Genomic DNA, 12,953 nt, shown 5'->3' on the forward strand with positions numbered 1-12,953 from the left:
ACCAAAAATATCAAATTTTGAAACCCGCGTACAAACGATTTGAGAAGGCGTCATGGGTAAACACTTGACCAAAAACTGCCATAGGGCCTTGCAAACGTGTCATTAAAAGATTAAAAAGAACGGTGATATACTTTGGGAGTTATTGGCCTTTAATTCACGCAGTGTTAACATTAGCGAGATAGGCATTTGAATATCAATGTGGCCGCTGTACCAAAAACGCAGAAGTGTCATGAATAAGGACTACCACCATTCGATGGAGGTCACTTTGGACTATATATCCTGTAATTTTTGTGCATATTGGTGAGTTCTTTTTTATGACTTTAACCGCATCACAAAAAATGTCATATTTTCAAAGCCGCCTACACAAGTTTTGAGAAGGTGTCATGAGTAGGCACTTGACCAAAAACTGCCACAGGGCATTGCAAACGTGCCACTTAAAGTTAAACATGATCGGTGATGTACTTTTGGAGTTATACTAGTCCAAGTCAGTCACCGTTAACATTAGCGAGATAGGCATTTGAATATCAATGTGGCCGCTGTACCAAAAACGCAGAGGTGTCATGAATCGTGAGTACCACCATTCGATGGAGACTACTTTGGACTATTTATCCTGTAATTTTTGTGCATATTGGTGAGTTCGTTTTTGTTGACTTTGGCCGTATGACCAAAAATCTCAAATTTTGAAACCCTTGTACAAAAGTTTTGAGAAGGCGTCATGGGTAGGCACTTGACCAAAAACTGCCACAGGGCATTGCAAACGTGCAACTAAAAGTTAGACAAGATCGGTGATGGACTTTTGGAGTTATACCCATCCAAGTCAGTCAGCGTTAACATAAGCGGGATAAGCATTTGAATATCAATGTGGCCGCTGTACCAAAAACGCAGAAATGTCATGAATAGGGAGTACCACCATTCGATGGAGACCACTTTGGACTATATATCCTGTAATTTTTGTGCATATTGGTGAGTTCGTTTTTGTTGACTTTGGCCGTATGACCAAAAATCTCAAATTTTGAAACCCTTGTACAAAAGTTTTGAGAAGGCGTCATGGGTAGGCACTTGACCAAAAACTGCCACAGGGCATTGCAAACGTGCCACTAAAAGTTAGACAAGATCGGTGATGGACTTTTGGAGTTATACCCATCCAAGTCAGTCAGCGTTAACATAAGCGGGATAAGCATTTGAATATCAATGTGGCCGCTGTACCAAAAACGCAGAAATGTCATGAATAGGGAGTACCACCATTCGATGGAGACCACTTTGGACTATATATCCTGTAATTTTTGTGCATATTGGTGAGTTCTTTTTTGTTGACTTTGGCCGTATGACCAAAAATATCAAATTTTCAAACCCGCGTACAAAAGTTTTGAGAAGGCGTTATGGGTAGGCACTTGACCAAAAACTGCCTTAGGGCCTTGCAAACGTGTCATTACAAGATGAAAGAGAACGGTGATGTACGTTATGAGTTATTGGCCTTTAAGTTAGGCAGTGTTAACCTTAGCGAGATAGGCATTTGAATATCAATGTGGCCGCTGTACCAAAAACGCAGAAGTGTCATGAATAGAGACTACCACCATTCGATGGAGGTCACTTTGGACTATATATGCCGTAATTTTTGTGCATGTTGGTGAGTTCTTTTTTGTTGACTTTGGCCGTATGACCAAAAATATCAAATTTTGAAACCCGCATACCAACGATTTGAGAAGGCTTCATGGGTAAGCACTTGACCAAAAACTGTCTTAGGGCCTTGCAAACGTGTCATTTAAAGATTAAAGAGAACGGTGATGTACTTTGGGAGTTATTGGCCTTTAAGTCACGCAGTGTTAACATTAGCGAGATAGGCATTTGAATATCAATGTGGCCGCTGTACCAAAAACGCAGAAGTGTCATGAATAGAGACTACCACCATTCAATGGAGGTCACTTTGGACTATATATCCTGTAATTTTTGTGCATATTAGTGAGTTCTTTTTTGTTGACTTTGGCCGTATGACCAAAAATATCAAATTTTCAAACCCGCGTACAAACGATTTGAGAAGGCGTCATGGGTAGGCACTTGCCCAAAAACTGCCTTAGGGCCTTGCAAACGTGTCATTACAAGATGAAAGAGAACGGTGATGTACTTTGGGAGTTATTGGCCTTTAAGTCAGGCACTGTTAACATTACCGAGATAGGCATTTGAATATCAATGTGGCCGCTGTACCAAAAACGCAGAAGTGTCATGAATAGAGACTACCACCATTCGATGGAGGTCACTTTTGACTATATATCCTGTAATTTTTGTGCATATTGGTGAGTTCTTTTTTTATGACTTAAACCGCATCACCAAAAATGTCATATTTTCAAAGCCGCGTACACAAGTTTTGAGAAGGCGTCATGGGTAGGCATTTAACCAAAAACTGCTTCAGGGCCTTGCAAACGTGTCACCAAAAGATGAAAGAGAACGGTGATGTACTTTGGGAGTTATTGGCCTTTAAGTCACGCAGTGTTAACATTAGCGAGATAGGCATTTGAAAATAAAAATGGCCCCTGTACCAAAAACGCAGAAGTGTCATGAATAGCGACTACCACCATTCGATGGAGGCTGCTTTGTACTATATATCCTGTAATTTTGGTGTATATTGGTGAGTTTTTTTGATGACCTGCCACTATATGACCTTGAATGACCTTCAAAAGGAAAACAGGTATATCTCGTAAACTATTGAGTGTCATGTATTGGGATATATATTTTCAGAATCAGGGCTTTCCTGGCTACACGATGGTAGCCAAAACTTTGCATTTGGTGAGTTTTTTTGAATGTGCATTTGAAAGTGTATCTGAATATCATAGCACTTGATGCACGTTAGCCAATTGCTAAAATGCATTTTTATCTTACGCAAGGCAGTATACCATATTTTATACCGTGGCTCTGATCCGAAATCAGGGCATTTTTGTTCGAACAAATACCTATAATAACGATGAAGAAGTGCGTGATCCGCGGAGCAAACGACCTACGTCGGGTCGGGACTGATATGCGTGTGACTGTGCACAAGTAAGTACCTAGGTACCTAGGTAGGTACCTAAATTCTTATTTATTGCAATGGCTCTTCTATTACTTTTGTTTTCACAGAACTCTCCCCTGGATTAGCAAACCCTTTTGAACTGTTCAGGCTTTCACAACTGAAATGCCAGACTGGATAAAAAAACGCAAGTTATGCCGAATATGTCATGCGAAGTGGCGTGATTGCGGCGTTGCCCCGAAAATTTCATCGCACATCCAGCATAATTTTGCATGCGTCAAATTCAGCGCATGGTGGCAGCTGAATTTTTAGGCGCAGGGTGACCGCATGGCGCATAATGTTTATGCAAATGGCTGTCACCGAATTTTTTGACACGCTGTGGTCAATCTAGCAGCAGACTTGCCCTGCGGGCGCTGGCAGGTCTGAAGAGAGTCGGAACTTCCGGCCTGGGCCTTGTTTCACCTTAAGATTCTACAGTGTGCCACACAAATTGTGGTATTGGGTTTTCATGGGAACATTAACTAATTCAGACGCTCAGAAAGGGAAGAGCGTCTGACTCCGAGGCCCCGGAACGATCTGTCTGGTTGATATAGCCTTGGTCGGTAGATATGCACATGTGCTTTATGTAAAAGTGGCTTAATTTTGGTGCAAACAGGCACCCAACTTTCAGTGGAAATCATGCACTGGAATTTCAGCTCAAAATTGCTTGCTTCAAATTTTGGCGCATGAGGGGCTCACGGGCATCCGGCGTAGTGTATGGATGTTTTCCAGTCTGGCTGAAAGGCAGAACTCAGACACATTTATCCAGCCCTTCAAATCCCATTTCCTGGTTGTGGTAACACCTACCTTTCCATGGGGGTTTGGTTCATCTCTTGTCTACACAGTTTTCTTTCACTTATGTGCTGACAAGAAAAGGAAACTCACCAGAGCCCAGTTTCACCAAGTGCGGTAAACTCAATTTGGGGTAAACTACCAAACTACCCCACTACTTAACTACAAAAACTACCCCAAAATTAAGTTTACCGCACTTGGTGAAACTGGGCTCAGTGGAGCTATTCAGCTTAATACACAGAGTATGTGTTGCATGGACTAAGCATGTGTTGACCCTTTTTTACTTTTAGGTTCCCGCTTAAAAAAGAAGTACAGAGAAAAGTGGATGAGGGTGTGTGGCATGACCAATGAGCCAAGACCACATGACCACTTAAACTTAACAAGAAGTGCGCACCATGATAAGCACAGTCAAAAACGTTTGCGTCTAAAGAACAGTGCTGTGCCGGATCAGAATGTAAGTTATTTTTTAAAAGTGATGAAAATGCCTGCAAAGTTATCAAAAGACTTTGAATATTGTTTTTGTAACACTTCACTCTAAAGTTATTCCTAGTACCAGACATTACAGCTTTAGTGCAGAGTCTTTATTTGTGATATTTTTAGCCAAAAATTATTACTAGTACCGAGCCCTTACAGCTTTACAGCCCTAGTACCTTGCCCTTATTTTTTATATTTTTTAGCCATTTCAACCTTACCGAATATCTGTATGTTTGTATGTTATTGTTTTGATCTGTATTTTATGCTACCTCCCTATAGGTAAGTTTTATTAAAACATGTGGTAACGGTGTGCTGATTTTTTACAGATTCCGTATACGCCTTGGGTTGCTGTCGCTGCTCGGTCACCCACAGATGAAAGTGATCAAGAAATGGACATCACTCAGGTAAGATTCAAGCGTCCTTTATTTTACACATAATACACTAAGCAGTAGCACCCTAACCGCAACATATGGGAATGCATTGCCTGGTGGGTGCCTACTGCCTACCTGTATGCCAAGTTTCAGCTAAATCGCCCCAGTAATTACAGAGTTATTGAAATGGGAACAAATTCGGCACCTCTTCTTTTTGCATTTTGCACGTGCAGTGGGGGTCACTCACATAGATCAAGAGCATCCGACCTTTGGTTGAAGGGGTGCAGCTACCCTACAAAATTTACCGCAAGACCGCCCAAGCGGCTGCTGAGATGAGCCTCTCAAAATCACTTCTTTTGCAACTTTTGACAAATAACACCCTTGACTTTTCACGTGGCACGTGCCACGACGGTCCCTGTAATGTATCAAGAGTAGTCAATTACGGGGTAGAGGGAATAGGGCTAGCCAACAAAAAAAAGACCGCAGGCCAATCGGTCCAGCGGTTGCTGAGATATAAGCCTCTCAAAAGCGTTACAGGCCGGGCCGGGTCGGGCCGCTCATACTGAGCTTTTTCCGTGATATTGAAAAGACTTCGCTTCGCTCGCTCGCTCGTAATTAACAATTCATGGTTGACTATATGGATTAAGCTAAGTGATTGCGCTCTATTAGCACACTATCTAAGTAGCCCTTAATTGCTGCCGGTGCGTGGACTGTGAAAGTGAGCCGAGCTGTGACGCAAACCGTGCGCCTTTTTCAGGTGTGGGATCACTCGTGGAAGTTCACGGCGGATACGGAGCCGTGCATGCAGCTCTGGTTCGATCCTGCTCAGGGAAGCCCCAATGACGCCGTGGCGCGCATCTGGGCTGAGCGGGTGGTGGCGGCCGGTGCGCGGGCGCTGCCGCGTGGCTGGTGGCCGCGGCCCTGGCGGCAGCGGCCCGCTCCTGACCCGGTCGCCCTGTGCCGAGCACAGAGCGCCGACTGAGGTCAGTCTTGTGATCGAGCTTCCGCGCCGGAGGTGGAACAGGTGGAGCTGGCGGTCACCTGCGCGGGCTCGGCGGCCTGTAAGCCGTGCCGAGACGAACCGCGACACTCTTGCTAGATCTGCACCCCATTGTAATCTTCTGTAGTCGATATTCGGTAGGTACTCAATGCTCATTTTTCTGATATTAGACGAGTGGCGGGTTTTGATGTTACATTGGAGACTGCTGTCTCGGGTGGCCCGACAGTGTTCGATTGTGGTGTAATGTAGATACATAGACGGGATGCCGCGGCTCGGATTCGTAGCTGGACTACCATGTGCCTGTCGATTGAGATGCTTTGCCTGGCGATTGAGATGATTCGGGGCGCGGCCCCACACTGACGCCATGGTGCAATGAGTGACTGGCGACAACTAAGCAATTATGTACTTTTGTAGAACACATGTTTTCATGGATACGAGAGGCAGTCCTTTTTTCGCTAGCAGTCATTTGGTTCACGATACTTTCGATACCGACAAATATGTTCGGGCGGCCGGTCCGTCCACAGCTAATGCGTGCTTGCCCGCCGATGCCTAACGGAGCGCTGTGCTGTCTACGCTCACTGGTCGCTGGCCCGAGAGCCGTTCGGTTGCTGCTGTTAAAACAGTTCTCACAAAAACACGCTGGCTGGCTGCCAGTTCTTCACCAATGAGAGGCCCAGTAGCATCAGCAGGTAGCATTGTTTAATATTACTATTCCATTTTGTTTACCCATATGTCCGACCTAGAGCCGACTGGTAAAAAGCGGCAACCGAGCAGCCCTCCGCAGCGCTGCAGATCATGTACGCTCGATTATACACAATATATGTGTCTTTCTTGCACACAGAGACATGACGTTTTGTAGAGCTTTTATATCGCTTGTGGCTGAAAGGAATATTGTACATTTTAGAGCTTTCATATACGCGAGAAAATATGGTGCAAAAAAACATTTATGAAGCCTGTTGAATTTTAAAGGTTGTTGGGGCATTTCACAGACTGTGTCGGTGAGCAGGGCAGCCCGGCCCCGGCCGCCGCCGCCGCCGCCTCCTTCACTGGTATGTGGCAGGGACGGAAGCTTCGTATTGATATACCGGGGTGCAACTCAAGCAGCATATCACCTATCAAACAACCTTCGGTTATGAAGTGAATGAAAACTAAATATTATGTATAACTGTGATCTTCGCTGCGGTGTTTCCAAAGTGGAGGAAGTACGGGGAGCTGGACCCGGACTCGATGAGCCCTCTACTACGGATCTGGGTCTTCGCAGCTGATCGTCTGTGAATGAGAGATCATATGATACCAATGCATACCGAACGGATCAAAAACAGTGCCATTATATATTTGCAATTCTACAGCTTTACGTAAGCCCATCCTAGTGAATGCATTAATACGCGTTGATTTGACAACTGACATCCGGTTGAAGGCGTTTTTTTTTCGGCCAACAGCCGGCCAGCAGTTGTTGCAGGCCGGCCTCGTTCGGAAGCAGGTTCATTTTCCGACAGCCACTGCGTGCGGAAGCACTCTCTGATGGCGCGGACGGCGCGCGCCGGCTCCTGTTTCTGTAACGTGTAGAGGCGGGTGTCGAGCAGCTGGGCGCGTAGCGGGCGGTCCTCGAGCACGCGGAACGCGGCCGGCTGGCGCGGGTACAGGCGCTCCCTAAACAGTATGTATGTATGTATGTATGTATTGACGATCAAGAGCAATCGGCCCGAGTGGTGGCAGAGTCGAGCGTCGCGGCGCGGCAGAGCGCGCGGCCCGGCCGCCGTCTGTTCCAGCTCGGCGTCGGCGCGCCCCTCGGCGAACAGCAGGTGCAGCTGACGGTCGGCCAGGCAGAAGCCGCTGATGCCAGGTGTGCTGACGTCGCCGGGCCGGCGCGGCGCGGCGCCCTCGGCCGCCGCCGGGCTGGGCGGCTCGTTGAGCTGCTGGATGAGCTGCAGCACGCCGCTGCGCTGCAGGCCGCGCTGCGAGACGACGGCCAGCAGGCGGCCGTAGGCGCAGCGCGCCGGCGCCGGCCGCGGCAGCAGGTCCAGCGGCACGGCCAGCGACACGGAGACGGACAGCTGCGCCGCCGACTGCAGCAGCTGCAGCGGCCCGAACGGCGGCGGACACGTGCCGCGCTCAATGTCGGCCGCCGGAGAGGCAGCCGGTCCGGCCGGCACCGCTGTCAGCGGCACCTCCACACTGAGCAGACGCACGCCGCGCGTCAGGGCAGAGACGTCCACCACCACCTGCCGCGCACACAGAGGGCCGACAGTGGTGACAGCGCGCGGCGGGTCAGACCTCACAGTGGGGATAGCGGCAGCGGGTCAGACACCCTTATAGAACAGCACGGGGCGGAGCCGACAAAAGAGGACGAGGAGACGGTCATACAGCCGACTGAGGTCCGGGCACCGACTGACTCAAAGTGCTGAACATGTCACACATTTCTAAATGGCTTCTGTAGGACGGAATAGTGTCTCTTCCTTCCAAGGCTTACTTGCAGAATAATATGGAAAGACACAATTTTACAAGTTGTGTTTTTATGACATAAGTTCTTAATAACATTTCAACACGCAAACATCATACCTTGACAATTGTTCACGATGAAGATCATGCAGGAACATTTCATATTTAGTCACCCTTGATTATTTTGTTGATAGTGATGCGAAAGGCAAATTACCAAAGTATATATTTGCAATTATTTGAGTTAATAATTTCAACTTTTTTGTGTTGAAAATTGACTTTTGAAACAATAAAGGCAAATGAATTATCAGTGTCTGGAAAGGTGCAATGCTGTAAGCTTCTTATTACATTCTAATTTATATCTAAAGCTTTGTGATATCCAAACTCTCAGAAATAACCAAGGACGTAACCAAGGAGGGGGGAGGGGCACGGGAGCCATGCCCTCGTGCCCCTTCCCCCCTCGGTGATGGCGATTTTTTTTAAAAATAAAAACAGCTGTGACACACCCCCAAAATAGTGGGCCTAATCAGAGAAATTTTCCTTTTTTGGAGGGGGTACAACACTAGGCCACAACCTGTGACCCCCCCCCCCCCTGAGCAAAATCCTGGCTACGTGCCTGGAAATAACAAAGCACATCCTATCCTTTGATGTTGGACGCAAGAGCCAAGTTGCTACGCGCCCTAACCCATAACAACAACAACATCCTATCCTTTGATGCCACTTACCAGGAGCTTTGCGCACTACCAAACAGCCACCTTTGGGCCTTTGTTGTTCTTGTTTTGGGCATTGTCAGTGGTAACTGGAAATAATCAGACATGATGGTCAGAGTAGGGAATGTGACTACAACAAAAATCATTTCATTCCTATAAAATAGACATGATTTAATAGAAGACCTTCTTCTTAAGAAAGTGTGTCATGGATACCAGCTAATCTGTATGGTATTTATCTCCAGTATTATCATATAGGTATAACAATTATCACCACCCGCCACCATTGAATGTAGGTTTTAGGTTGTAGGTTGTAGGTGGTAGGTTGGGTATCGGTAAAGCTGGTGTCACCGTCAGCGCTAACCGGTAAATGTGTAGATAAAAGGAATCTTAAAAACAATCTAACCTAACTGTAACCTAACCTTACCTACTGACCTGCAACCTACCTACCCACAACCTACCAAACTAATATACGCTGACAGTGATGCCAGCTTTACCAATGCCGTACGTTGTAGGTTGTAGGTAAGGCTAGGTCAGGTAAGATTATGTTTCATTATATATTTACTGAGAAGACGGCTGAATGCTCTTGAGACGTGGCTATACATTTACATTTTGTAAGTAATTTTCAGGTTTCAATGAATATTTCCTAGTGGAATGTTTTGAAAACCATTCTAAATGATGACCTTTAGCATTCCATAGTACTTTAAAGCTAATTAACCACATCGCCAATGCTAGGTCACATTGCATGCCTACTTCCACCGGCAGCTCCATGGGATATATGATAGGCAGGGGTAAATGGAATATTTTTTATTAATATTCTTGAAGAAAATTATAGGCATGAAAAGAAGATGATCTGCCTTTGAGATTGATATGTGATGCCTACTTTGGAGGAACATAATCATAATAATTACACAATCATAAAAAATGCAATGTAACCAAACAGCCGCTTATGCCGCATAATGAGAATCAAGCGAATCACTGAGGACAAACAATTTCAAACCACCAAAACTATATTCTTGCTATTCACCAATAATCCTAAAATAGCGTTCCATGGCCATTATATCCATCTTTCACCCTTACCTTCGACAGATAACTAGCGCCACGGGCAGACACACGGGGCGACAAGTTGTTTACAACCGCTACAGTCCGACGAGTCTATCCTCCTCAAGGCTGATTGGCTTGAGTGTGACGTCATTGCTATGACATCATACAGTAGCTGCGGTAGAGAGTATAAACATAGTACCAATATGTTAAATAGTTTGAAATACTTTTTAGCGAATTATGCACTTCTGGCACCGGTTTTGAAAAGAAAATGGAAAATAATAATGTCAAAATAAAAACCAACGATATCTTCATATTTCAAGAAGGTGGCACTTTTCCTTTAACCCTCACCCGCACATGCCATTTTCCCATCCTAGAACGCACATGGGGGGGGGGTTGCCACCCCCCCGCGCCATTTCGTTCCTGTTGGAGATAGAGCTTCACGTTAAAGGCCAAAAAAATTCTTTGGGAAGAGATGAATCCAATGATACCCAGTTTTATCTTCCCAGGTCAGTCATTGACCTTCCAGGTCAGGTCAAACTAAAAAATGTTGCTATTTTGGGTTACCGTTGGATATCAAGTGCGCTGCTCATCATATACCGATGACGATGCCGTTTTGTGGTGCCAAGCCAGCTAGAACCTCTTTGTCACACTATCCGATCAGGTTTTTGCTGCTGAGGTCATTTCAGGTCAAGTTAGGTCAAGGTCAATGATATGTGATTGTATGTCTGTGTGTGTCTGTTTTCGTGCTGATGTGTGCACCGATTGTTTGTGTCCATATTACATGAGATCATGAAATGAGAAGGTTTTACCAAAAATACAGTCAAAGAAACTTCACGAAAAGTAAATTCAGCTTGCCTAAAACGCAATGATTTTAGATGACCTAGGTTGACCTTGACCCTGACCTTGACATCTGTACATCGTCGAACAACATGTTCCATGATAGGTGGGAGGTAAGACTGGCAAAAAAGGCCGAAATCAAGGTGTAAAAGCTCACAAGACCCATAGCCAACGTAAGATATTAGGTATTTGTCATTTGGGTCATGACATGACCTGAAGAACAAGGTCACATCTCCGAAACCAAAAACCACATAAACTTGAAATTTTCAGTGGACATCATGAAAGGATAGAGGAGCATCTACGAAAAATCAGGCTTCTAGCTTAAAAATGTTGAGTGCAGAGCAGAAAAACTACCTGGGGGGGGGGGGGTGGCAACCACCGCCCCCCCCATGTGCGGGCGAGGGTTAACCCGCGCCCCGCTGGGGGGCAGAATCTGCCCCCCCCCCCCTCCTGTTTTTCGCCAATAACTTCTAAACGCGCTACGCCAGCGACGTCAAACTTTCAGTACCTTATCATACATTAATTTGACACGTTCCCTGAAAATTTGAGCGAAATCCGCCGGAATTTTTTTGAGAAAATGACGTTTTAGTGACGTCATGTTCGCAATTTTCGCCTCAATAACGGCAAAATTTCAAACGCCGCTAACATCTTCATTTTTAAAAGAATCAAGACGTAACATAAAAGCTTATACGTGATTCTACTTTGTCTATCAAATGGCTATGTCGGTTTTTTTAAAATTTTGGATTTTGGCCCAATTTGTTTCTTCAAAAAACTGACTTTGGGAAAATAATTATAAAATCCAAAATTTTGAGTCACAGATAACAGTAGTACTACTGTTATCTGTGTTTGAGTGTATCGAAAAAACGGAATATAAGTCAGAGAACTGGTCTATGTGCACCTACATACTAATTTTTAGAAGAATCGGTTCAAAAATGTGGGAGTCATTCAAAATTTTATGACGTCACGACACACAAAATTTTCGAAAAATGAATTTTTTGGAAGTTCTAGACCTCGTACGGAAACAAAAATAGCACCGTTCGATTCGCCGTGATAAACTGCATCAGTGAGACACCTCTTTAGGTTAACAACCAACCTCAAAATTTGACCTCACTTGACCTGACCTTGACCTGACCTCGACCTGAAATTCATCCAGATGTGGTCCATATCACTTATTGAGTGTGCCTATTGAATTCTATGACTAAAATGACCCATGAAACATGTGTCGCACATGCCCTTTTCGATATTTCGTTTTTGGTGACCTGACCTGACCTTGACCTTGACCTTTGCATGATATTGTATGCAACGAATATTGTCTTGGTAGCCTAAGAACACGTTTTGGGCAATAAGTCTCAGTCCATTCTTCGGCAACTACGGTGCAAGGCCGATACTGTAGAAACTTGCATTTTGTACCCTTGACCTGACCTTGACCTGACCTCTGACCTACTTAAGCAAAAAAATTTGGGCTCTTAAGATCCGCCTTGTTGAAAGCTTTCGATTTCCGTTTTCCCCGTCTTTCTACGACCATCGGTTCGGAAGTTAGACAGGGAGGGGGGGCAGAATCTGCCCCCCCCAGCAGGGCGCGTATGGCCCAGCCCAGCGGGGCGCAGGTTAAGGTAGTAATCGTGATATACCAGAGTAAGCCAGAGTTTGTTTAGCATCAGCACAACTGCAGGTTATTTACATTTACCAAGTCGATGAACATGACGTCAAGAGCAAACGTGTGGATACGAGAGCAGATAGTGTTGATCATGGCGGGATAAGGGGCGAAGAAAATAATTCGTAATGTTACATGCTGGGCCTCAATTAGGAAGCACAGAGCACCTGCACCGTAGCTGGACGACATGGGATCCCATACGGGCGTCACTTTCCGAAATTTATTGGTAGGGCTCTAATGGTTAGTTTTAGGGTACCAAAGCCATCTTACCATACAGCGCCAAAGGGCTAATGTTAAAATTACGAAATTATTGGTCGGGCTCGGGCCCTACCAAGCTTATACAAAACGGTACCCATGTGCACCCGTGTGTGGCCGAGTGGGGCAATCAACATTCAACATGTATAGATGGGTCAACATTCAGCATGCTGTCCGCTCTCCCGGCCCAGGTAGTGGGAGATTCACGGACAGCGACCGTGGGAGAGACCCACTACGTGACCGTGCCGGCCGGCCTTGAGTAGTACCTGTACAAACGCATCTCACATGTAATGTGCAGGTGCCGGATATACACATGCAGCGGTGCAGGGAGTGTCGTAGGAACGCC

At 45.7% G+C, this 12,953-nt stretch overlaps 1 protein-coding gene and 1 long non-coding RNA gene across 2 annotated transcripts; one reads left to right on the forward strand and one right to left on the reverse strand.

Moving 5' to 3' along the window:
* The first annotated feature begins 2,848 nt into the window (after nt 1-2,848).
* On the forward strand, nt 2,849-6,523 carry LOC122390285. The gene is made up of 4 exons (XR_006258124.1): nt 2,849-3,030; nt 4,120-4,283; nt 4,630-4,707; nt 5,432-6,523. It is a non-coding gene; the product is annotated as an uncharacterized LOC122390285 (long non-coding RNA).
* Nucleotides 6,524-6,986: 463 nt separating this feature from the next.
* On the reverse strand, nt 6,987-12,448 carry LOC122389953. The gene is made up of 3 exons (XM_043382470.1): nt 12,386-12,448; nt 9,898-9,972; nt 6,987-7,896 (listed from the first exon to the last, which is right to left on the reverse strand). Exons 1-3 carry the CDS (start codon nt 12,446-12,448, stop codon nt 7,018-7,020), a joined length of 1,017 nt encoding a protein of 338 aa, XP_043238405.1. The 3' UTR covers nt 6,987-7,017.
* Between the last annotated feature and the right edge of the window lie 505 nt (nt 12,449-12,953).

The sequence above is a fragment of the Amphibalanus amphitrite genome, unplaced genomic scaffold, assembly GCF_019059575.1.
Source record: "Amphibalanus amphitrite isolate SeventyFive unplaced genomic scaffold, NRLGWU_Aamphi_draft 000020F_arrow, whole genome shotgun sequence".
Taxonomy (NCBI): Eukaryota; Metazoa; Arthropoda; class Thecostraca; order Balanomorpha; family Balanidae; genus Amphibalanus; species Amphibalanus amphitrite.

Excerpts from the sequence above, each read along its gene's own strand:
- LOC122389953 (XM_043382470.1), bottom strand. The coding sequence starts at position 12,448 with ATGATCAACACTATCTGCTCTCGTATCCACACGTTTGCTCTTGACGTC. Across the intron at positions 9,973-12,385 it reads ACGTCATGTTCATCGACTTG|ACTCGTCGGACTGTAGCGGT; the intron begins GTAAATGTAAAT and ends TGAGGAGGATAG. Across the intron at positions 7,897-9,897 it reads GCGCTAGTTATCTGTCGAAG|GTGGTGGTGGACGTCTCTGC; the intron begins GTAAGGGTGAAA and ends TGTGCGCGGCAG.